A 27142-nucleotide genomic window follows, 5' to 3' on the forward strand; every position below is an offset into this window, starting at 1 on the left:
TGGGACTCAGTCCGTCGCAACCAACAAATTCACAGTAAATATGAATTAGGGCAGAAATACATTTAAATCTCAAAAGTTCTTTGGAAAAATACTTACAATGTTATAATATAATTTTGAAAGATCACAGAGGTGCTAGAAGCGGCAATGCGGCAACAAAATAGTGCCAAATGCACTGTGGCCGTGGGTCTCAAAAATTCACTTTTGAACGAGTGTAAACGAAGACCCGAGATTGATAGGGTGGGGCTTAGGGATGTCGGTGAAGCTAGTGGTGGTGGTGGTTGGCCGTGGGTGGCGGCGTAGAGGGCGGTCGAAGGCTAAAATACCCAAAACGAAAATATTGATAGTGGGGCTTCAGCGGTGACAAATCGGAGGTGAGGATGGGTGCATTGGGTTGCTAGAAGGTCGAGGATGATGTGGTGAGAAGATGGTGGTCGGAGGTGGTGCGACAGCGGCGCAGCGGCTCAAGGAGTGTCGCGGCTTGGTGTGGTGCGTGGGGACTATCGGCGGCGAGTTAGGGGCTGAAATCACAAGGGGGTGATCGCCGGTCGAAGGGGAGGTGAGAGGGAGGGGTGGTGTCGGTCACCACCGACGCACGGCGGCGGGCTGGGGGACGACGCACGGACGGAGAGAAGAGGGAGGGAGAGACGTGAGCGCGGGAGAACCAGGGAGAAGGAAAGAAAAAAAAAAGAAAAGAAAAGAAGAAAAGAAAAAGAGAGGAAAGAGAAAATTGAGGGAAAGAAATGAAGTCTAATCTCCACATCTTGGATCACAAAAATGATCAAACGGAAACGATTTCAAAACAACAAGTAAAATAAAATAATTCAAACGTAGTGATTAAAATGAAAATAAATAATTAAACCCAACAATAAGTTAATTAAATATGAAAAACAATTTACATGTATTACAATAATCAATTATAAGAAAGCACTTCAAAATAATTTTCACAAAATTAAAATCATAAAAATAAACCCACTAAAAATCCAACCACTTTTAAAAGAAGAAAATAAATTTTTTAATTAATAACAAATAATCTTTCAATTAAAAAAAATACACTATAAAATACGGTGTGTTACAATTTATTTTAAGCATTTGGCGTATATGCATTTCATAAGAATTTACTCAAACATGCGGAGTGCAATTTTAAATTAACTTATGAAAGATTGGTATGGTAGCTTAAGAAAAATAAGAAATTTCTGTTTCTTGTGGCTCAAATTGTTCCTACCTCTTATTCAGTACTGGACACTACAATTTGCTTGATATAAACTTCCTGGATACAAGACATTTCTGTTTCTTGTGGCTCAAAAATAAGGAATAGGTGCTTCCCAAAATCTTCCAGATTGCCCGAAGCCCAAGCTTCAAGTCCTGACATAATGATTCTCTCAATTAACTTTACTTGTAAACTCAAAGAAATCACAAATCGACGGAACAAAGGACTGTCACTTAAAAAAATTGGGATCACATTTAATGGATTATACCTTTAGCTACCCGCATATTCTCTAAGAAATAATGCTCTGCTCTTTTAGCTAGATTGGATTCTAATTGGCACTACTGAATGAGAGAGAATTTAGAAACAAATGGCAAGCTTAGTGTATAAAAACTATGATAAGGTGAAGTAAACCGGACTCGTCAGTTACATTATGATAAAACAAGGACTCAATATCATGTAAGAGACCATTTTTAAAACAAAAAATAATAACCAAAACCCAAAAACACTAAATGAGGTGAGTTTTTAATGTTAAGTTCAGACCCCTGTTTCCACTTCTCAGAACTTTGCAAAGACTGTCTTCATGGAATGAAGTAGAACGGATGGAGCCTTAGGATGAAGAAGTCCCCCTACAAATGAACTAGATTTTCACATGTGAGAACAGTCAACTGCACAACCTTTATTGGCCATCTTGCAACTGTCAAAATGTAGGAATATTTTACCTCACATGCACAACCTTAACTGGACAGCAGAGAACCTCTCTGCATTATCCTGTTGGCAAAGGGTAACATTGATTGGATATTGATCATTATTTGCTGTTGTGAAGTCTTAAATCTTGCTTTAGGTCCAATAAATGCGTGTAATTTCTATTCCACCATTTTAAACTACTTTGAGCTCTCTTAGTTGCAAGTAGATCTAAGAAAGACAGTGCAAAAGTTCTCTTCTTTCGATAACAACAATCAACATCTTTGGGAATTGCTCCAGCATTGGTTGCCAAATGTCTTTGCGTAGAGGGAGCCAGGCACATATATGCATGTGCCTATGCGTGATGCAAACATGTCAAGAAAAAAAAAATTCCCTTATATTACAAAAATTTCTAACCAAGACTTTCTCCAACCCCATCATATACGACTTGAGCTATATAAGGTTTAGAAAACATGTATATACATATGTATGTATGTAGAAATATGTACAGATGTGAGGACTTGAAGTCCGTATATCTATGGATAAATATTGGAGTAGAGGAAATCATATCTAATCTTCCCCATGAAGACGAGGAAGATGAATATCATGTAGCAGTTTTGGGAGAGAGGCGAGGGTTAAATGGAATTGAAGGAGACAGTAGAAGGTGAAGCGAGAGGTATATATTGAGGATGTAGGAATTAATATTGAGGCAGATGTTTGCATGATATTCATCTTCTGAGGGAAAGTGTTTGTGGGGGAGTTAAAGTCTGGCTAGTGTTTGTGGGGTTTGTTTGTCGTTTTCTGAGGGAAAGAAGGAAGATGTGGGGTTGAAGTTGCACCCCAGCTCCCCACTAAATATAGACACCGAGAGAGAGAGAGAGAGAGAGAGAGAGAGAGAGAATGGGTTGGGTTAATAACCACGCAATTTCCTAAGTAACCTTATGGTGTTTGAAATCTTATTTTCTGGGTCGTAAAGCAGTGGTTACTTTTATCTTCTCTGAAGCTCATTTTGTCAGGGAGTGCTTGGAAGACATGGATTCCTCATCCATGTTCTTACTTTAAATAAATATATAAATCAGTTAAAGAAAGAAAAAGGAGAAACACTACCTTAATTTAACATCTTTTTCTTTTCCATCGTCACTTCCTCTTGATCAACCCTTTTCTTATGTATACTATCATAAAAAAAAATACTAAATAATAATATTTATGGTGCCATGTTGTTTAAGCTGGCACGGGGATTAGCAGTAGCTAGTACTCTTCCATTTAGTGGAGGGATGAGATCATAGGTTCAACCTCATAGCACAGATACATGAGTTATATTTACTTCACAATCCAAATGTGAGGGGCTAATGGTCTTTGCATCAATGTTCTTTAGGGTATGACCAAGCAAATTTAAAGGCACCTATTCGTCCTTTTTCTTTGGTCGAGGGGTAGGGGTTGCTGCACTGTCATCATCAGCGCTGCTTGATATGATTCTTATATAGAGGATGTAATGGTACTTCAGCCATGGCTTTGTAAAGGTTTGCAGAACTGCCATAGTTGGAAGGGAAATGAAAACAATGACTAGTTAGAGAGCACATCCCAATATATGAAGTTAGAGACTCTCTGGCCATGTATATGATAAGGGATTTTCTTTTTCTTTTTTCTTTTATTTTTTTGTGTTAACAATTTGAATTGAGAGTGGTGGATTGGAAAAAGGAAAGCAGCTGCTTCAACAGTTTACTCAAAATACCTTAAAAACCCATGACTGAAGATTATTGTTTTTTTTGTGTGGATTTGATTCTAATTCCTATGTATGACTTGCAGCCCTACTTTCTACGCTCATCCGGCAGGTCCTCGTACAAGGTAATAAAACATTTTCAATACAAATACATTCTAAATTTATCTTACTCGTATATAGGCCTTGATTCCTTGTATGATATATTACATGCATTTGACTTATAAAACAAAAATAACATTGCTATGCATTAATACAGTGAAACTTACTAGTTTTGGACTTCATAGAACTGCCATGTTTATGATGCATAACAATACGTAATAATATGGATTTAAGTGCATTGTCTATTGTTTGCATTGTCATTATTGTTTGTATTGTCATTATTCGCCATTAGCAGTATACCATAGATGACGTAGAGGTTATACATGATCGTGAACTATGGTCTGGTGGGTTGGAGGAGACGTTGGTTGATATTTTGTACCAAGAAACATTGGAGGGTAAATTGGTGGGGTCCAGAATTACAAACCGTGACACAGTCCGACTTGCTACGCAACTCAATCAACTTGGTATTAGGCCAGTTGATGCATTACAAGTGAAGGGGAAAATTGCCTGTCTTAAGAAGACACAACGCGAGTTTATAGATTTAATGGGCCAAATGGGCATGGGTTGGAACCCCATCACAAAAACTGTTATTGCTACGGAAGAACATTGGGCAAACGCGATCCGGGTAATTTGAAATTTCTTGGATTTTCTTTATATAATTTATGGCCAATCATATGATTAAATGATTTTATCAATTGGGTTAATTTATGGCCAATTATATGATTAAATGCTTTTATCAATTAGTTTCAACTTGTGTAATTATTTTTACCATTTCTTAGGTTCGATCCCAGTGGAAAAAGTACAAGACCAACGGATGTGCCAACTACGACATCCTCTGCACGATTTTTGGTTAGGCCGTCGCAACAGGGGTCTTGCATTATGCTTCAACGCAGGAACCCCCTTCTAGAGAGGAGGAGCAGCAACTAGAGTAGGAATTCAGGGCCCGAGGTCCCATGTTGGGTAGTGGCGTTGGATTAGATTCCACCATTGATTTGGATGACATTTCCATGACTCCATTGACGCAAGGAGGGGTCTCACAACGAAGGCCTCCTCGTAGGCGACTTAGGGACGCAGCCGGTCCATCATTTTCACCAGAGCTTAGTGCTGTCATACAGTCACTTGCCCAAACTTCTAAACAACGGGTAGATTTGGATGCAAAGATGTTTGAACTATGCTGCTCAAAGCGCAGTAGAGGCGAGGGTTCGAATAGTGGGTCGGATGCAGGCTTTAGCAGTGTAGCACAATGTATGAAGTTTTTGCAGGATATCACCCCTCCCCTACCGCCGGACGTTCATCTTTGTGCAGTAAAAGCGTTTATGGATCCTAATTTCCTAACTGTCTTCCAAAACATGCCCCCAGAGATGAGAATACAGTGGGTTTGGTCACTGGGCTGACCACACCCACTCCGGCCTTGCTATGTTTTTTTAAAATAAATGAGACTTTATTTTATGTATAACTTTATTAGATGTAGGGATGATTTCTAACAATCTTATTTCTTGTAGGCTAATTTAACTTTATTAGATGTTGAATGATTTCTAACAATCTTATTTCGTGTTGGCTAATTTAAGTTCAAACTTGATATTTGGTTTTAAATAATTTTACATTGCTAAGTTCTTGCTCTATATGAATTCCTTTTTATTCTTTGGATGACAAATTCATATGCAATATGTAATGTTTAATGTTTGTGTGAACATCATTTTTTCAAATGAAAGCATGGACAATGATGGCGATGCATGGAATGATGAGGTAAATACCGAGAAGAATGAGACAAGCGAGGAGGGCTCTAGTAGTAACGCATCAAGTACATTTGATTTTGATAGATGGGTGGAATGGTACGCATGGTCTAGCCATAATGATGGTATGGAAGAAGCGGTTCTTCTTTATAACATGTTGATGGAGGAGCAGCAATCCCATGCCCAACGTCGTATGCCTAGGCCACAACATAATATTGGCTTGCGTGGTTATGAGTACATCATCGCAGTACTAAATGAACATCTTGACACCTGTTACAAGATGTTCCAAACGGAGGTATATGCATTCCGGGTCTTATGTGATCGTTTACGTAGAGATGTTAGCTTGCGTGATTCGTCACGAGGGGTCACGGTTGAGGAAGCCTTAGGAATGTTTTGCTACACTATCAGACATGGTGTCGTTCAACGGAATGCAACTAACGTGTTTCAACATTCGGTTGAAACTATAAATCTACATGTGTACAACGTAATACGTGCATTATGTTGCCTATCGCGCCACATGATTAAACCGAGCCAGACAACAGGGGTGATGCCTTATATAGAAGGAAATGCTAGAAATTATCCATGGTTCGAGGTAAATTTTTCTTATATGATCTACTTTCGTAGCTTAAATTTCTATAAATGTCAAAAACACATTAAAATACGATATTTTGGAATTTATGAGAATTTAAAACGCAATCTGCAGAAATGTCATGATGCAATGGATGGGGTCATGATCGAAGCAACTGTGCCGGCTTCCGTCGCAAATGCAATCGGTATCACAAGGTTACCCAGAATTACTGTGTGTCTATGATTTCGAAATGAAACTCACATTCGTATACACCGGGTGGGAGGGCACAGCCCATGATGCTCGTGTTTTAATCGATGCGTTAAGGCGTCCAGGAACCATTTTCCATGGCTTGAAGACGGTAATTTTTACACATTATTTTATTTGTACCTTGAAAGTTTGCAAGAATTTGAATTCTTCAAACATTATAAATGATTAATGTTGTATTCTAAAATTTCAGGTTATTATTATTATCTAGTAGATTCGGCATTTTCCTGTACCGAAGGATTTATGCTACCATATCCGAGGGTAAGGTACCACAGATCAGAACGTCATGGCAATCGTACCTTCCAAGGATATAAAGATCTGTTTAATTATAGGCATTCATCCCTTCGGAATGTCATTTAACGAACTTTCGGTGTGTTGAAGAAGCGTTTTCGAATTTTAAATTTAATGTCCCCATACCTTCCAACTCGACAACGATGTCTTATTATTGCATGTTGTACGATCCATAACTTCATCGGCACGGTTACACCTAATGATCGGGATTTTCTATCATATAGCAATCCCGATGATTATCCAGGAATGAATGCGGATCAGAACAGTAGTGAAGAATCTCATGTTCTTGACATGTCGAGTTCATCAACACAGGCAATGGCTGCAACTAGAGATGCTATTGTTTTACCTATATGGGAGCATACTTATGGCCAGCAAGGAAATGGATAATTGCTAGCATGGTGTTGCAATTATTTTTTGCTATGTCAGTATGAAACAATAGATTGTCAATTTGGGACACTTTATTTACATATATCGATGTTTAATATGTAAATAAATTATTGAATAAAATGTGGCCATGCTTCTGGCAGTATTTTTTCTCACTAATTGATTTTATTTTATTTTTTTGTCTTTTTTTTTTTAACATTTCAAAAAGGAATTTAGATACAAAATGTAGTGGAAATTCCATTATTACATGCATTGACTCATTTAAATAATAAAGTGATACTCTTTATTAATTTTGTTATTTTTAAAAAAATTAAAAATAACAAAATCAAGAAATATTTTATACAATCAAATAAAAATTTTAGGGAATATATATAATGGTACTTGGTATTACTAATTTCATGTCATATCTTAAGTAAGAAATAATAGAAATAATGAAATAAAAGTGATGAAAATAGTAAAATGGTAATATGAAAAATGATATGAAAGGAAACGGATAAAAAAATATTAAAGAAAAAGTAATATAAAAAATAACAACTTCAAAGAGTACAGAATTGTGAATAGTCAATACTATTATGAAAATTGAAAAAAAAAAAAAACCGATGGCATCCAAAACTTATTTCCTACTTGCTCCTAGTCGTTGCCATCTAAGCTACAGTGCTGAATCATTTGATATTTTTTTCCTGCTGCATTTGGCGCCAGATAGGGAATTCATTTCCGTTTTTACTGTAATGTGAACAGTATATAATAATGGTGGAACCCATTTCTTTTACAATTTTCCATAAATATATTTAAACTCATCTTAACATCCAAATACATTTTAAACTCATTTTAAGTGGACCCAACCAAACTCATTCAACAATCTCAACTCATTACTATTCATAAAAAATTCAACTCATCTCAACATCCAAATGCAGCCTTAGAGTCCAATAGTCCAGAGATTATTCTTGAAGTTTCTTTCAAGGAGGCGGATTTAGAGGGCAGAGGTAAGAGTCGCATGCTTCATCAACCGACTCCAATGAAGAACACTAGTTTTATTCTTTTTCTTTAAAATTACATGATGATCTAATTTTATTGTCTAAAACTTTGATGTAGTCTAGCATTGAACACACAATTTATATTCTGAGTTATTTTATTTTTAATATTTTCATGATTGAGTGTTTATTTCTTGTTCTTAATGCTTGCAAATTTCTAGTTAATCATTATTCGATCTATTAAATTGCAATGAGACCGTGAGGTGATTTGTGATTAGAGCTCTATGATTAAGCACCATTAGTTGAGCGAAAGTAGAGATACTTTACCGCGATTAGTGTGATTTTTAAGAAAAATCCAAATAACTTAATGAACCTCCAATTAATTAAATTCACATAGATATATAAAGTTATTAATTGGAGACATTTTTAGTATTATTCGAGAGAAAATATGGAATAGTTAAGGAATTTTTATTATCAACTTGGGATGATTAAAATTCTATAACAAGGAGGAATAAATTGTGTGAGATTCGTTAGGTGAAATCAAACGTTCTATATCTATTCTTATGATCTTTGAAATATTAATTTAAATGCTATTTTCTTCAGTTTAATTTAGATAATCTATTTTTTTTAATTTTAGTTTTTAGTAAATTTCGGTACTGAATTGTAACACCCCCTTCCCGTAGGCTAGGTGTGTCACGTATTTTTCATGAAAATAAACCCAGCAAGCGATTCTCTAATTTCATAATTGAAAAATAAACTGAAGTAATTTATTATGAAATAAAAGGTCTAATAAAAATGTCTTCCCAAAAACATTAAAGGAATAAACTGAATAAATTCGTCATAAAAGACACATTTTATTTTAGAAAGTCTGAACAAAACTAAAATGCTCCTGCTACTCCTGGCCTGCCTGCTCGTAATCATCATCTTCACCTGGATGGTTAAAAACATGAAAATAAACTAAAATGAGTCGATGACTCAGTAAGAAATCTATCATAACGAAAACGAAATAAACATAAGATTTTCATAAGAACTTTCATGCTGAGCTTAAAATTCATGACTATTCATGCTGATGCTTATGCTGTGTATGACTGGTTTATCTGAACTAACTGACTGATTTATCTGACTTATCTGACTGGCCAACACACTTAATCCTGTGTGTAAGGTTGTGCACCAGCCTCACATCCCGCTGCAGCAAGGGGAACTGCTGATAGTATTCTAGCATACTATGGTGGACCACGAATGAGTTCGTGGCTTGCACACCACCCTGAAACTGAACTGCATTGGTACCATGCAACTGAATAGCTATCTTATTAACTGATATGAACTTATCTTACACTTGAATTAAGATGGCTTACGTGTCTTATACACATGAGATGCATGACATATTACATACATAAATCATAATTTCTGAATTTAAACATGATACGGAATGGCATGATCGTATGCTATGTTGGATGACATGCTTGCACATGACATGAGCGGTTCATAAATAATGGCTATCGAAGAACTGGCTTGAATAATACATACATATAAGCTAACTGTGATGATCCTAATTTATGATCAAATTTACTTACCTCGATGTGTTTCTTCTTGAATAATACTTCGTAACTTGAGACCTATATTTAATAAATAACTATCACTAAATTGTTTAGAAATAAATAAATGCTAATATCTTACTTAACTAAATTCGGAATTCTAAAACATAGTCAAACCAATATTTGTTTAACACTAAAATCAATAATTCATAGTATTTAAATTACTTAAAATACTAATTTATAATTTAGTAGAAATACTCGAGCTATTTTTAAATAATTCACAAAAACTTAAATTCTTAAACTAAGTTTCATTTCTTAACGTAATTATTAAATCTTATAAGAAACTTAATAAATTGCATTAAATTCTTAACATAGAAATTTTATTAAAATCTTACTAAATTGACAAAGGAAATATTAACTCAAATATTAGACTTAAAATTATACTTTAAAACATATTTCCAATTCTTTAAACATTTATTAAAAAGAACCTTTACTAAATATATTTATTTAATAAACTCAACTAGTAATATTAAACTCAATATAAATCACTAAAACAATTATTGAAATAAAATGAGATCAAGTCTAACTTAAAATATAAGTTCAATTAAACATCATTATAATCTGTAAAAAGGTTAAAAAAAACTCTGGCCCATAAATATAATACTGTACTACATGAGCCCAAACAGGAAAATAAGCCCATCCCAACCTCATACGGGCCTAAGGCCCAAGGCCCATCAAAAAGAAACCCACAGGTTCCTCAAGAACCCGAGAACAAGCCTAAAATAAAAATGAAAACAAAGTTGAGAGAGAAAGAGTCTGCGATGGAGGAGCTCACCGAGGGAGAGGGGCTAACTCGACGGCGGTTCTGGTGGCTGGGAGTGGTCGGCGGCACGACTGGGGGTTCCTATGGTGGTGCGGCACCGAGTGAGAGAAAGAGAGAGAGAGAGTTTAGAGAGAGGAACTACTAAACCGAAACAAAAGAGAGAGAAAGAGAGCTGGTGGCGGTCGAGGCCTTACCGGAAAAAGAGTGGCTCGACGGGGGCTGCAGGTCGACGGCTTCTGAGTCGTCGGAGAGGGGTTCGGCGCCTCTTGAGGTGACTACTGAGGAGAAGGGCGACGGCACTGGTTCGGCAACAGGGGTTTTTTGCAGCTCACAGGTTTGTCTTCTCATGTACGGGTAAGCACGTTTTATAAAGATAGATGATAGAGAATTAGAGAAACCCTAGAAGAGCATAGACGTGCACGTGCAAGAGAGTGGAGACGTGCAAGTATAGGAGATACTCGGCAACAGAGTAGGATTTTCCACTAGGATGCTAGCGAAAATCACTGAGAAGTATACGGGTTAGGTGGTTTGAAGTTTTCAAACAGAGGCTAACAATGTGATGAGGTTCGGAGACTAGAATAAAAAATTTAAACTTTAAATTTCAAAACAAAATCGTAGTGAATGTAATCTGAAACACTTTAGAAATCCTTATTAAAACAAAACTCTAACAAATCATAAATAGCAACTATAATAGAAAATATAGAGATAAATTAAATATAAATTCTGATAAAACTATACTCATAAAAATATAAATTCTAAAATAAAAGTTTACTAGGAAAAATTACTAATATACCCTAAAACCAAAACTGGTATGTCACAAATCTCCCCCCCTAAAAGAAAATCTCGTCCTCGAGATGGAACGTACCTTGATTTAAATAAGTCGGGGTACTTCTCTCTCATGTCTTCTTCATGTTCCCAAGTGGCTTCTCTCTCGTTGTGGTGACTCCAAAGTACTTTAACCATTGGAATGGTTTTGCGTCGCAGCACTTGGGCCTTCTGTGCTAATATTCTCACTGGAACTTCTTCATAGCTGAGGTCGTCACGAATCTGAAGTGGCTCATACTCCAAAACATGTGCAGGATCTGGGGCATACTTCCGTAGCATAGAGACATGAAACACGTTATACACTGTCGATAAGTGAGGTGGAAGTGCTAGTCTGTAGGCTGCAGCACCTATTCTTTCTAAGATCTCAAAGGGGCCTATGAACCTCGGGCTTAGCTTCCCCTTTTTACCAAAACGCATTACCTCTTTCATCGGTGAAACCTTCAAGAATACTTTATCTTCTATACCAAACTCTAACTCACGTCGTCTCTGGTTGGCATACTTCTTCTGTCGCTCTTGAGCTGTGGCGAGCTTCTTTCTAATAATTGATATTTTCTCACACATGTCTTGAATAATCACTTGTCCCAAAATCCTCATCTCTCCTACTTCATCCCAGTAGAGTGGTGACCTACACTTACGCCCATAGGGAACTTCATACGGTGCTGCCTGAATACTTTCCTGATAACTGTTATTATAAGCGAACTCAATAAGAGGTAGATACTTAATCCAACTACCCTTAAATTCCATCACGCATGCTCTAAGCATATCTTCTAGGATCTGAATCGTCCTCTCTGATTGACCATCTGTCTGAGGATGAAATGCCGTGCTGTAGGTCAAATGAGTTCCCAACTCCTTCTGTACCTTCCTCCAGAAAGCTGAAGTGAAACGGGTATCTCTGTCAGAGATAATCTTAGATGGTATCCCATGTAATCTGACAATCTCTCTAACGTACAATTCTGCCAATCTATCCACAGAGTACGTCATCTGAATGGGAATAAAATGGGCTGATTTTGATAGTCGATCAACAATCACCCATGCTGCATCTTGACCTCCTAATGCTTTCGGAAACCCTGAAACAAAGTCCATTCCAATCTCATCCCAAGTCCACACTGGTATAGGGAGTGGCTGCAGTGTACCTGAGGGTCTCTGATGCTCTGCCTTGACTTGTTGACATGTCAGACACTGAGCTACATATGCCACTATCTCTCGCTTCATCCCACACCACCAAAAGTGTTGTTTTAGATCCCGATACATCTTGGTGCTCCCCGGATGAACTGTGTAGAGTGAATGATGAGCTTCTTTCAAGATCAAATCTTTGATTACTCTATCCTTGGTTACACATAATCTTCCTCTAAATCTCAAAGTGCCATCACCTGACACTAGAAAATCAGGTCTCTTACCTTCAGCTATTTCCTCTTTAATCTTCATCAATTCTGTATCACTAGCTTGAGCGACCTTAATTTGATCTATCAATGTTGAACCTAGGGTCAAACTATTCATCTTAGCTTGAGTGTCCTGGATTACCTCAATGCCAGCTCGCTCCATGTCTAGTAGTAAATGATTCTAAGGTGTAAACATCGTAGCTAAAGTGTTAGAGGATGACTTTCGACTAAGTGCATCTGCCACGACGTTTGCTTTACCAAGATGGTAGTTAATATTGCAGTCATAGTCCTTCAGAAGTTCCAACCATCTTCGTTATCTCATATTCAGCTCTTTCTGTGTGAAGAAATATTTCAGACTCTTATGATCGGTATAAATCTCGCACTTTTCACCATAAAGATAATGTCTCCATATCTTCAAGGCAAAAACCACTGCTGCAAGTTCCAGATCATGGGTCGGGTAATTCTGCTCATAACTCTTCAGTTGTCGGGAAGCGTATGAAATAACCTTCCCATTCTGCATTAAAACACAACCTAAACCCTTTAGTGAAGCATCACTGTATATAACAAATCCTCCATCTCCCGATGGAACTGCAAGAACTGGTGCTGTCACTAATCTTTTCTTCAATTCTTGGAAACTGTCTTCACACTCATCTGTCCATATGAACTTCTCATCCTTTCTTGTCAACTTTGTCATCGGAGCTGCAATACTTGAAAAGCCCTCTATAAATCTTCTATAGTAACCAGCGAGGCCTAAGAAACTTCGAACCTCACTAACATTACTAGGCTTGACCCACTTTACCACTGCCTCAACCTTTGCTGGGTCTACTGAAATTCCTTTTGCTGATACCACGAGCCCCAAAAAGGAAATCTCGTGCAACCAAAACTCGCATTTCTTAAATTTTGCATACAATTTCTTTTCTCTTAGTGTTTGAAGGGCAATCCTCAAATGTTCTTCATGCTCTGCACTACTCCGAGAATAAATGAGAATATCGTCGATAAAAACTATCACAAACTGGTCCAAATAATTCTTGAATACCCTATTCATAAGATCCATGAAAGCTGCGGGGGCATTAGTTAGACCAAACGGCATAACAAGAAATTCATAGTGTCCATAGCGTGTTCGAAAAGCCGTCTTCTGCACATCTGTCTCTTTAACTTTCAACTGGTGGTATCCGGATCGCAAGTCTATCTTAGAAAAGACTTGGGCTCCCTGAAGTTGATCAAATAAGTCGTCTATCCGAGGTAGAGGGTATCTGTTCTTGATAGTTACTTTATTTAACTCCCTGTAGTCAATACATAAACGCATAGACCCATCCTTCTTCTTCACGAAAAGTACAGGTGCACCCCATGGAGAAACACTGGGGCGTATGAAACCTTTCTCTAGTAACTCTTGTAATTGATCCTTGAGTTCTCTTAACTCAACTGGAGCCATGCGGTAGGGTGCCTTAGATATAGGCGCCGTTCCCGGAGTGAGATCAATCACGAACTCAACTTCTCTATCCTGAGGTACTCCTGGAAGATCTTCAGGAAACACATCTTTAAAATCTCTAACTACTTTTATGTCTTCAATCTTGAGTCCATCTTCTGGTGGTAAAATCAAACTCGCCAGGAATCCCATGCACCCTTGTCTCAAAAGTCGGGTGGCCTGCAAAGCTGAGATTACACGAGGAGGGGAAGTTTCTCGTACTGACTGAAAACTAAACTCCTCCCCAACAATGGATTTAAAGACTACTCTCTTCTTAAAACAATCCACACAGGCATGGTTCTGGGATAACCAGTCCATTCCCAGAATCACGTCAAATCTGGACATATCAAATACGATTAAGTCCGCAGGTAGAATTCTCCCTTGAATCTCTATCGGACATCCAATTAGCACAGAATCACAAATAATATGATCCCCCGAGGGCGTAGCAACAGACATACTAGGTTCTAGCGGTTCAGGTATCTTCTCAGCCAAATGTGCATAATGATTAGAAATAAAAGAATGAGTAGCACCATAGTCGAATAAAATGGAGGCATGACGTGAAAACAACGATAATGTGCCTATATGAATGACATAACAACTTAAAGCTATCAGGATCATACAATTTATTCATCATTCTATAAAGATATCTAAATTTAGGAAAACGAAAGGTACCTGTGACTACATCATTTGATGCTTCAGCATCAATAGGGGTAAGGGCATAAACTCTCGTTGTAGCATGCGTCTTCTGTCCTCCGCTCCTACCCGGTTCCCCAGGTTTCTTAACTAGGCAGTCCCGAGCTAGATGGTTTGGCTTCCCGCACTTGAAACACATGTTCTAGCCAAACATGCACCTTCCCAAATGTCGTTTCCCACATGTTGCACACGTGGGGTAAGTTTGCCCTGCTGGTGGTTGACCTTGACGATTCATGATGTGAGGCCTCTTGTCCTTATGTGACACTGCTTGGGGTTGTTGCTGTTGCTGGCGCTTCCTTTGGTTGTTGTACTCGATGTTCTCTTGGAGGTCTTCTTCAGCAATGGTAGCTCGGGTGACTAGCTCTGTGAAACTCCGAATCCTGAGAGTACGGACACGTTCTCGAATCCTACGATCCAGTCCACGCTCAAATTTTTCAGCCTTCTTTTCCTCATCCGGAATTAAGTAAATAGCAAAACGAGAAAGCTCCATGAACGTCTTAGCATACTGTGCTACCGTCATAGATCCTTGAGTAAGATCCATAAACTGGCGAGCTCTCGACTCCTGAAGAGTTCGCGGAAAGAAGTGGTCCAAAAAGATTTTCTTGAAATGTTCCCAAGTAATGGGGATTGCTTCCCCTAGTTCCAGCTGAACCAAAGCCCGAGTTGACTTCCACCACTTGTTTGCCATATCAGTCAAGTGGTAAGCGGCATATTTGACCTTTTGATCATCCATGCAGTAGAGCACTTCAAAAATCTGCTCCATACTTTCAATCCAGCTTTCCGCATCCATGGAATTCAATCTGCCATCGAACGTAGGAGGATGCTGACGAGAAAATTGCTCCAAGGTACAACCGGCTTGTGGAGCTCTAGGTGCCATAAATTGGCTGCTAACCATTGATTGAAAGAATTGGGTAGCAGCAGCGACCAGATGGTCCGAGTTATCATTCTGGTTAGAACCAGAAGATCCCTCTTGGGTTGGGTGATTTCCAGTGCTGGAGGCCATGATCTACGTCAAATGTCATAATAACAATTATCTAGTATTTAATAAGAACGTAAAAACAATGACAACGAAACAAACTACACTGATTGTTCTAGCTAGTAAAAACTATAAAGTATTCAACCCTAAACAAACCTTGATTACTCGCGAGCAGGCTAGGAGCATCCTAGGTAACTTTAACTAAAAAAAATTTTACAAAAAGTTTTTTTTTTTCTTTTGAAAGTCTACAAAATCGACCGGCTCTGATACCAAATTGTAACACCCCCTTCCTGTAGGCTAGGTGTGTCACGTATTTTTCATGAAAATAAACCCAGCAAGCGATTCTCTAATTTCATAATTGAAAAATAAACTGAAGTAATTTATTATGAAATAAAAGGTCTAATAAAAATGTCTTCTCAAAAACATTAAAGGAATAAACTGAATAAATTCGTCATAAAAGACACATTTTACTTTAGAAAGTCTGAACAAAACTAAAATGCTCCTGCTACTCTTGGTCTGCCTGCTCGTAATCATCATCTTCACCTGGGTGGTTAAAAACATGAAAATAAACTAAAATGAGTCGATGACTCAGTAAGAAATCTATCATAACGAAAACGTAATAAACATAAGATTTTCATAAGAACTTTCATACTGAGCTTAAAATTCATGACTATTCATGCTGATGCTTATGCTGTGTATGACTGGTTTATCTGAACTAACTGACTGATTTATCTGACTTATCTGACTGGCCAACACACTTAACCCTGTGTGCAAGGTTGTGCACCAGCCCCACATCCCGTTGCAGCAAGGGGAACTGCTGATAGTATTCTAGCATACTATGGTGGACCATGACTGAGTTCGTGGCTTGCACACCACCCTGAAACTGAACTACATTGGTACTATGCAACTGAATGACCATCTTATTAACTGATCTGAACTTATCTTACACTTGAATTAAGATGGCTTACGTGTCTTATACACATGAGATGCATGACATATTACATAGATAAATCATAATTTCTGAATTTAAACATGATGCAGAATGGCATGATCGTATGCTATGTTGGATGACATGCTTGCACATGACATGAGCGGTTCATAAATAATGGCTATCGAAGAACTGGCTTGAATAATACATACATATAAGCTAACTGTGATGATCCTAATTTATGATCAAATTTACTTACCTCGATGCGTTTCTTCTTGAATAATACTTCGTAACTTGAGACCTATATTCAATAAATAACTATCACTAAATTGTTTGGAAATAAATAAATGCTAATATCTTACTTAACTAAATTCGGAATTCTAAAACATAGTCAAACCAATATTTGTTTAACACTAAAATCAATAATTCATAGTATTTAAATTACTTAAAATACTAATTTATAATTTAGTAGAAATACTCGAGCTATTTTTAAATAATTCACAAAAAATTAAATTCTTAAACTAAGTTTCATTTCTTAACGTAATTATTAAATCTTATAAGAAACTTAATAAATTCCATTAAATTCTTAACATAGAAATTTTATTAAAATCTTACTAAATTGACAAAGGAAATATTAACTCAAATATTAGACTTAAAATTATACTTTAAAACATATTTCCAATTCTTTAAACATTTATTAAAAAGAACCTTTACTAAATATATTTATTTAATAAACTCAACTAGTAATATTAAACTCAATATAAATCACTAAAACAATTATTGAAATAAAATGAGATCAAGTCTAACTTAAAATATAAGTTCAATTAAACATCATTATAATCTGTAAAAAGGTTAAAAAACTCTGGCCCATAAATATAATACTGTACTACATGAGCCCAAACAGGAAAATAAGCCCATCCTAACCTCATACGGGCCTAAGGCCCAAGGCCCATCAAAAAGAAACCCACGGGTTCCTCAAGAACCCGAGAACAAGCCTAAAATAAAAATGAAAACAGAGTTGAGAGAGAAAGAGTCTGCGATGGAGGAGCTCATCGAGGGAGAGGGGCTAACTCGACGGCGGTTCTGGTGGCTGGGAGTGGTCGGCGGCGCGACTGGGGGTTCCTATGGTGGTGCGGCACCGAGTGAGAGAAAGAGAGAGAGAGTTTAGAGAGAGGAACTACTAAACCGAAACAAAAGAGAGAGAAAGAGAGCTGGTGGCGGTCGAGGCCTTACCGAAAAAAGAGTGGCTCGACGGGGGCTGCAGGTCGACGGCTTCTGAGTCGTCGGAGAGGGGTTTGGCGCCTCTTGAGGTGACTACTGAGGAGAAGGGCGACGGCACTGGTTCGGCAACAGGGTTTTTCGCAGCTCACAGGTTTGTCTTCTCATGTACGGGTAAGCACGTTTTATAAAGATAGATGATAGAGAATTAGAGAAACCCAAGAAGAGCATAGACGTGCACGTGCAAGAGAGTGGAGACGTGCAAGTATAGGAGATACTCGGCAACAGAGTAGGATTTTCCACTAGGATGCTAGCGAAAATCAGTGAGAAGTATACGGGTTAGGTGGTTTGAAGTTTTCAAACAGAGGCTAACAATGTGATGAGGTTCGGAGACTAGAATAAAAAATTTAAACTTTAAATTTCAAAACAAAATCGTAGTGATCGTAATCTGAAACACTTTAGAAATCCTTATTAAAACAAAACTCTAACAAATCATAAATAGCAACTATAATAGAAAATATAGAGATAAATTAAATATAAATTCTGATAAAACTATACTCATAAAAATATAAATTCTAAAATAAAAGTTTACTAGGAAAAATTACTAATATACCCTAAAACCAAAACTGGTATGTCACAAATCTGAATGGCATAACTAATCTCTATGGGTTCGACATCCGTTTTCTTTAAAACACTTTATTATTTGTTACGATTTTGTGCCCTTGCAGATATTTTTAGCACAACAAGTTTTTGGCACCATTGTCGATGATTAATTATTTGTTATTGATATTGATAATAGCTAGATTTTTACTATGGATTTTATTTTATTTTTAAAAATTGGTTTAATTTAGATCTAAGTTCGGCTTTTTTTCCAGGTATCATAAGTGCATGCCCCAATCTAAACCATTAGAGCATACATTTTTCGATCCTGAAATTGAAAGAACTTTACGTTGGATTAATAAAGAGAATGAGAAAGAGGCCACCACATCTATATTTAATATGGCCGACCAGGAGCACAAGGTGTTAAAAGATTATACTATTATGCCCTTTGTCAATGGGGCGACATATAGTATAAGGCGGCCAGCTATACAAGCCAATAACTTTGAGATCAAACTGGTCATCATTCAAATGATCCAGCAAACCGTCCAGTTTGGGGGGCTATCACAAGAGGATCCTAATGTCCATATTGCAGATTTCTTAGAAATTTGTGATACTTTTAAATATAATGGAGTGACAGATGATGCGATTCGATTGAGACTTTTTACTTTCTCACTTATGGAAAAAATAAAAGTTTGGTTGAACTCTTTGCTGTCCGGCATCATCACCACTTGGGAGGAGTTGGCAAAAAAAAGTTCTTAGCAAAATATTTCTCTCCGGGCAAGACAACGAAGTTATGAAATGATATTACTACCTTCACCCAATTTGAGGGTGAATCATTATATGAGGCATGTGAGAGATACAAGGACTTTATTGTGCAAGTGTCCGCATCATGACCTCCCAGCCTGGCTTCAAGTACAGACATTTTACAATGGTTTGGGACCCACAAATTGATCCATGATTGATGTGGTTGTGGGAGGAGCATTAATGAGTACAACCCATGAAGCCGCATATGAGCTTCTAGAAAAGTTGGCATCTAACAATTATCAGTGGGCCGCAGAGAGAGCAATGCCAAGGAAGGCGGCCAGCGTCGTTGAGCTTGAATCTATATCCGCAATTGTGGCCTCGTTGGCAAATCTATCCAAACAACTAGGTAAGATGAACGTTAATGCTATTCAAACTAATATTGTTTGTTATCATTGCCCAAAAAATCATTCAAGTGTAGCTTGCCAAATGGGGAATCCTTTTGCCCAACAAAGTTATGAACAAGCCCATTACATGTCCAATTTCCAACGTCAAAACAATCCTTATTCAAACATGTTCAATCTCGGATGGAGAAATCACCCCAAATTTTCAAGGAGCAATAATCAAGGGCTGACTAGACCACCTCAACAGTTTCCACAGTAAGAGAATAAACTGACATTTGAGGATATATTTATGTCGTACATGCAAAAGACTAATATGATAATCCAAAACAACTCAGCTTCAATCTGCAATCTTGAGGCACAAGTCGGTCAGCTCTCAAACATGCTTACTGAGAGAACAACATGGACTTTGCCGAGCAACACAGTGACCAATTTGAATGAACATGTCAAAGCCATAATACTGAGAAGTGGGTTGTAACACCTCGCTCCTTCCTTCTGACGTAAGCAAGTTCCGCGGACGGAAATTATGTAACAGTCTACCCTTTCTCTCTAGCGATTGCGAGCCTCGTTATACGTATCGAACCTCAATGCCATGTTTCTAAAGATATTATGTGATTTCTAAAGTATGCCCAATGTTTTAAATGCACTGAAAATATTTATATGGGGTATTTACAGTATTATTGAACTAAACTTGATTTTAAATAAGACAATTATAATATTTTTTAAGAGCTCCAAAATTATTATAATTGTCAGAATTCATTTTAATATCATTTATTAAAATGATTTCAACTATTTAAAATATTATGAGATTTAAATTATGTTGAAAACTCTAAATTAATTAAATGGTTTTATTCTTTTAAAGATATTAAATAAGACTTCATTATTTTATTAATGATGAAGGAATGTTATTTCATAAACTAAAGTTTATTTCATTAAGTTAATGTTTACGCATTTTAAATCAGTGTTTAATTCCCCATTGTTAGATTGTTTTGAGGATCCTAAGATGAAGGGCCTGGATTAAATACCCATGCCCCCTCTCTTTCTCCCTTACTTTTCCCTTCGCTCTCTCTCTCCTCCCTCTCTCTCATGCATACGTTGCAAAACCCCTCCCACTAGCCCGATTCTTCCTCAGCCCAGCTCGATGCCGTCATGTGCCGCCGTGCCTCACCGCCACCACCAACAACCTCCTCTCACGCCGGTAAGCATCTTTGAACCCCCACGCAGCCCTCTCTCTCCTCCTACGGTAGCTCCACCAAAATGGGTTTTACCCATTATCTCCTTCTTGCATCGCCGTACGCAGCCACCCACGGCCGCTAAGCACCACCACGAGCACCGCTGGACTCCCCATTCCTCCTCCCCTTGCCCGAAACCTATAGCCCCTCCCTCACAAGCACGGGCTCCCTCCCTCATGCACGGATTTCTCCCTTTTCCACCGCCGTACGTCACCACCCACTACGTCCAACCACCGCCTCGAGCCTCCCCTGACCACCATCGGCCTACCCCAACCACCCCTCACACACGCCCACTCTCTCATGGACTCTCCCTCCACCTCATGACAAGATCCGCCGCCTCCTGCCATTGTGGCGCCACCCGAACTCCACCAGTAACCCCCTAAGCCCTCCATGGCCAGCCACGACCAGCCAAGCTTTGCCCCCCATTTACATGCTTTGAGACATGCGGGTTCCCCTTGGAAGCCCACGGCTCTGCCGTGCTCTGCCACCCCAGCCACCATGAGACCACCCTCAGCCTCCCTTGGCCTTCCCTAGCCTAGCCCTAAGCCCAAACCGCCACTTTATGTGGTGGACAGCCACTATACATGGCCAAAACAACCACTGTATGTGGCTAACCACCACTATGCACGACCTTAGCTGCCACGTACGACCCTTTCGATGTCATCAACCGTGACGGTTAGCGTTCAATGTACGGGTTATCCTGCCGATTGTATGTTGTGCATGGGCTCCTTCTCTCACGCACGGGTTATTTATGTTATTTGTTAGTTGGTTAGATTGTAGACTGTGCTATTAGTATTTATGGAGTTTGCTGTGTAGTGTGGTGATGTGATGTGCTGTGTATGTGAAGTGTTGGGCATAGTTGGGAATTGTGCTATGTAGTGTTGTGGACTGTGCTGTGAAGTGTGGATTGAGAAGAGTACAAGCGAAGTGTACCTTGTGTGGCGTAGTGTGTGTGAAGGGAGTACACGTGGAGTGTACTCCATGTAGTGGAGTGATGCACCATATGGTATGTATGCTGTTGTGGTGATGTGGTGTAGCGTGTGTGAAGGGAGTACACGTGGGGTGTACTCCATGAAGGTGCACTGACATATCGTATGGTGTGTCACAAAGATAAGGATGGTTGTGTGGTTGATGGGCATAGAGCGTGTTGAGTAGTGTTGAAAACTGTGGAACAGTGTCCCGAGGTAGTTAAGACGTGGCCTATAGTTTGAGGTGATATGTGTCACCGTGTTTGACTTATGGCAAGGAGTATGTGTGAAGTGATAGAACAAATGTAAAACCTCTTTTATTCTCAAAGCACATTTTATTTTATAACGTAGAGTTTTGCACCCTAGGTATGGAAGCAAAAAGTTTTAAGACGACCGGTAATTCTCGTCGTCCTTTCTGAAATTATTTTATAAAATATCCCACCACAAGGACGGACGTTACATGGGTGGTCATATTACTAGCCGCAAACAGTAAGTACAGGGCAAGATGCAAAAGCTGCCAACAACGCCAAGTCCGAGGTGAAAGAAGCAGAGTGTGATGAGGCCAAGTAGCAAGCTAAAACTTATTCTCCTTCAATTTATGATCCACCAATTCCTTTTCCGCAAAGATTAAGAAAAAATAAGATTGATAATCATTTCTCTAAATTTCTAAGTATATTTAAACAACTGCATATTAGTATTCCTCTCATTGAAGGTTTAGGGAAATGCCTAAATATGCAAAATTTTTGAAGGATATATTATCAACCAAGCAGAAGTTGGAGGAGCATGAGGCTGTAATGCTTATTGAAGATAACAGTGCAATTTTACAAAGAAGATGCCGCCTAAGTTGAAAGATCTGGGGAGTTTCACGATCGCTTGCACTGTAGAAAATTCCTATTTTGATAAAGTTTTATGCGACTTAGGGGCAAGTATTAATCTAATGTCTCTCTTTGTTTTTAGGAAACTAGGTCTTGGAGAAGCAAAGCCGACCATCATCTCTCTACAGTTGGCGGACAAATTTATTAAATATCTAAGATGACTCATTGAAGGCGTACTGGTGAAAGTTGATAAGTTCATCTTTCTAGCCGACTTTATTGTGCTTGATATGGAGGAGGATGAGGAGATCCCTTTGATACTAAGCCGACCTTTCCTTGCGACGGGGAGAACTTTAATTGATGTCCAGTAAGGGAAACTCATTTTAAGGGTCGGCGAGGATCAGGTCACTTTTGACATATTTAAATTTATGAAATTCCCTTTCGAGGTACATTCTTGTTTTCAAATAAGCTATTGAGATGTGGTCATGGCTGACAAGACTTATGGAGCTGAATTTCCAAAGCTACCACTTGAGGTATGTCTTACTCACTCTACGTCTATTGAATCTGAAAATGAAGAGGTTAGAGAGTGTGAGAGATATTTGGAAGCTACACCATCCTTTCCTCCTTCAATAAAACTGAAAGAGAAGGAGCTAAACTCATTTCGGCCAACATCTCCAAGTAAGGAACCACCAAAGCTTGAACTCAAACCGCTTCTACCAAATTTAAGGTACGCTTTCTTAGGCCAAGACTCTACTTTTCCAATTATTATTAATAGTTCCTTGAGTGATGTAGAGGAGGAGAAATTGTTGAGGGTCTTACGGGAACACAAGATGGCATTGGGTTAGACCATCTCAGATATCAAAGGAATTAGTTCTTCAATTTGAATGCACAAAATTTTAATGGAGGATAATTTTAAGCCAATCGTCCAACCCTAGAGGAGACTAAGTCCATCTATGAAAGAAGTGGTGCATAAAGAAGTACTGGAGTTGTTAGATGCTGAAATCATTTATCCAATCTCAGATAGTGCATGGGTAAGTCCAGTGCAAGTCGTCTCAAAGAAAGGAGGGATAACCGTGATCAAGAATGACAACAATGAACTCATACCGACGAGGACGGTCACGGGATGGCGAGTATGCATAGACTATCGAAGGCTTAATGATGAAACTCGAAAAGACCATTTTCCCGTGCCTTTTATTGATCGAATGTTAGAAAGACTTGACGGCCACGCCTACTACTATTTTCTAGATGGATATTCCAGTTACAATCAAATAGCCATTGCACCCGAGAATCAAGAGAAGACCACTTTCACCTGTCCTTACAGCACTTTTACATATAAGTGCATGTCTTTTGGTCTTTGCAATGTTCCAGCCACTTTCCAAAGATGTATGTTGTCCATATTCTCGGACATGGTGGAAAATTCTTTAGAAGTCTTCATGGATGACTTCTCAATTTTTGTTCACTCTTTTGATAATTGTTTATCTAATTTATCTTTGATTTTGTAGAGATGCAATGAGACAAATCTTGCTTTAAATTGGAAAAAATGCCACTTCATGGTTGAGGAGGGAATAGTGCTTGGCCACCGCATTTCCTTCAAGGGAATTGAGGTCGACCGAGCAAAGATTAAAGTTATTGACAAGCTCCCACCACCGACCAATGTGAAGGGCGTGAGAAGTTTCTTGGGTCATGCCAGGTTCTATCATCGGTTTATCAATGATTTTTTCCAAATCACTAAACCTCTTTGCAATCTGTTGATTAAAGATACTCCATATGAGTTTTCTGATAAATACTTGCATGCTTTTGAAACATTGAAAAAGAAATTAATTTTAGCACCTATCATTGTATCACCGAATTGGAATTTACCTTTTGAATTAATGTGTAATGCTAGCAATTATGCTATAGAATCTATTTTGGGGCAGAGCAAAGATAAAATTCTTCATGTTATTTGTTATGCAAGTTGGACCTTAATAGAAGCTTAACTTAATTATGCTATTACTGAAAAATAATTGTTAGCGATTGTGTTTTCCATTGACCGATTTCATTCTTATTTTATAGGTTCAAAGGTGATCGTCTACACCGATCACTCCGCTCTTAAATACTTGTTGTCGAAGAGGGATGCCAAACTGAGACTATTAAGATGGATTTTGCTCTTAAAAGAGTTCGATTTGAAAATAAAATATAAGAAAGTATTGAGAATGTAGTGGCCGACCACTTATCTCGTCTTGAGTGTAAAGAGGCGGCTGTTGAGGAGAAATTCCCAATTAATGAGACATTCCCAGATGAGCAATTAATGGCTATACAAGTCGTTCTCTGGTATGCCAACATAGTAAATTATTTGGTATTCGGAATTCTACCGACTGAGATGACATATCAACAAAAGAATAAGTTTTTCTCCAACTTGACATATTATTTTTTGCAGGAACCTTTTCTATACCGGCATTGCAGAGATCAGATAATCAGAAGATGTGTGCTAGAGGAGGAGAATGAGAGCATACTCAGACACTGCCAGTTTGATGGAGCAAAAACAACAGTGAAAGTTTTACAATGTAGCTTTTATTGGTCGACTATTTTTAAAAAATATTTTAATTTTGTTAATTTATGTGATCATTGTCAAACGGTTGGCAACATTTCTAGGAAATATGAGATGCCCTTAAAGAATATTTTAGTGATTGAATGATTTGATGTTTTGGGTATCGATTTCATGGGTTCTTTTCCATCCTTATGCTCTAATAAATTTATTTTGGTGGCTGTAGATTTTGTCTCCAAATGGGTGGAAGCGGTCGCCTTGCTGACCAATGATGCCTGGGTCATAGTGAATTTTCAATGGAAGAACATCTTTTCCCAATTCAGCCCTTCGAGGGCCATAATGAGTGATGGCAGAAAGTATTTTTGCAATCGCCAATTTGAAGCACTACTGACTAAGTATGGAGTTACCCACACATGGCGACACCATACCATTATCAAACGAGCAGCCATGTAGAGATGTCTAATCAAGAGATGAAGCACATATTGAAGAAGACCATGAGTGTCTCTCAGACAAATTGGGCAAGAAGGTTAGATGATGCACTATGGGTCTATAGGACAGCATTCAAAACACCAATCAGGATGTCCCCTTATCGGCTCATTTATGGAAAAGTCTGTCATCTACCCATGGAGCTAGAACACAGAGCCTATTGGGCGACGAGAACACCAAACTTTGATTTACAAGTGGCTGGTGAGAAGAGAAAATTGCAAATCAACAAGATGGATGAGTTCCGCAATGATGCTTATGAGAATGCTTGGATCTCCAAAGATAAAACTAAAAGATGGCATGATAAGCATATTTTGATAAGGGAATTCAAAGTCGGGCAGAAAGTTTTATTATTTAACTCAAGACTTCAACTCTTCCCTGGAAAGCTGGCTCTCGATGGTCGGGACCATTTATGGTGACCTGTGTCTTTCCCTACGAGGCAGCTGAAGTCCATCATGAGAAAAAAAAGGACATTTAAAGTAAATGGACAGAGATTAAAATCCTATGTGGACGGAGACTTTAACTCGAAAAAGTGTTCCAATGATCTCGCCAGTGATAAATGATGAGAGGATAATGTATAAAGTGCTTTTCAGAGGTGACTCAAGTTTTTATTTTTTTTTATTTTTGCTTAATCTTATTTTTTTGCTTTCATCTTGCAGGAATGAAGAGATCAGAGAGATATCCAAGAAGTACATGTGTAACGTCCCGATCTCGGAGGTCCGGAGAGTTAGCTTCTAATACTGAATATCCTCTCTAATAGCACAATTATATATAATCCAAAATCTCCATAAATATCCAACACAAATATCCATGTTCCTTCATAGGGACACTAAGGAAAATCCATAATAGAATAAATTAAAAACTCACCAAAGATTCGAGAAATATTCATAACCTAACATACGAAAATAACCGATAATAATCAATTTACTAACTATGACTCTCAAATACGTATTTGTACTCTCGAGCACTTATTCCTCTACGAACATCAAACCTCTCTAGCACTGCCTACCCTTGCTCTCCAGAAGAACTATTAAGATTATATGAAAAATGTTTGGAGATAAGGGGTGAGTTTTCAACAACTTAGTAAGCAGAGAACATATACTAGTATACAAACATGAGCATTTACAGAGTTCAAAATGCAGAACAAAACACTTTTTATTTTCAGAATGCGGAATCAGAACATGTTATAAAAATATTAGAGCGAAAGTTCAAAAATATTTATAATCAAAATTACATTGGCATAGCATAACTAAACATTTTCATCTTACCATATCAGAGCATCATATCATAACATAGACTATGTTTAACCCCCGTGGTAAGGTTGTGCATTTTGTGAAAAGTCAAGCAGAACATAAATCACCATGTTACCAAAGCAATTGCACTCAAACTAGCGACCCTATTATATCTTGTGGTAGGGCTAGAGGTCACTATTTTATCCCGAGACAAGGCCAGAGGTCACTATTATATTCGTGGTAGGGCCAGAGGTCACTCTTATATCATATCAGAACCAAAATCAGAGTCAGAACAGAATCAGAAAGTCATGCCAATGGTTTTTAAAATGCTACATCATATCAAAACAGAGTATTGAAATTTAGATCATTCCATATTTTTCAAAACAGAT

General features: G+C 38.1%; 2 protein-coding genes and 1 non-coding gene across 3 annotated transcripts; 1 reads left to right on the forward strand and 2 right to left on the reverse strand.

The window, feature by feature from the left end:
* Window positions 1-14780: 14780 nt before the first annotated feature.
* On the reverse strand, window positions 14781-15641 carry LOC108997904. Its single transcript, XM_018974288.1, has one exon. It carries the CDS (start codon window positions 15639-15641, stop codon window positions 14781-14783), a length of 861 nt encoding a protein of 286 aa, XP_018829833.1.
* Window positions 15642-19148: 3507 nt separating this feature from the next.
* LOC118348354 lies at window positions 19149-19256 on the reverse strand. Its single transcript, XR_004801448.1, has one exon. It is a non-coding gene; the product is annotated as a small nucleolar RNA R71 (small nucleolar RNA).
* A 6195-nt stretch (window positions 19257-25451) lies between these two features.
* LOC108997905 lies at window positions 25452-26259 on the forward strand. The gene is made up of 2 exons (XM_018974289.1): window positions 25452-25936; window positions 26181-26259. The coding sequence occupies exons 1-2, from the start codon at window positions 25452-25454 to the stop codon at window positions 26257-26259; spliced, it is 564 nt and encodes a 187-aa protein (XP_018829834.1).
* Window positions 26260-27142: the final 883 nt, after the last annotated feature.

This window comes from Juglans regia, chromosome 4 (genome assembly GCF_001411555.2).
Source record: "Juglans regia cultivar Chandler chromosome 4, Walnut 2.0, whole genome shotgun sequence".
Classification (NCBI taxonomy): domain Eukaryota; kingdom Viridiplantae; phylum Streptophyta; class Magnoliopsida; order Fagales; family Juglandaceae; genus Juglans; species Juglans regia.

What these genes read in the sequence shown, in the direction of transcription:
- LOC108997904 (XM_018974288.1), bottom strand. Translation starts at nt 15,641, where the DNA reads ATGGCCTCCAGCACTGGAAATCACCCAACCCAAGAGGGATCTTCTGGT.
- LOC108997905 (XM_018974289.1), top strand. Translation starts at nt 25,452, where the DNA reads ATGGCGACACCATACCATTATCAAACGAGCAGCCATGTAGAGATGTCT. An exon ending in GATGGTCGGGACCATTTATG is followed by an intron (nt 25,937 to 26,180) that starts GTGACCTGTGTC and finishes TTCATCTTGCAG; the next exon opens with GAATGAAGAGATCAGAGAGA.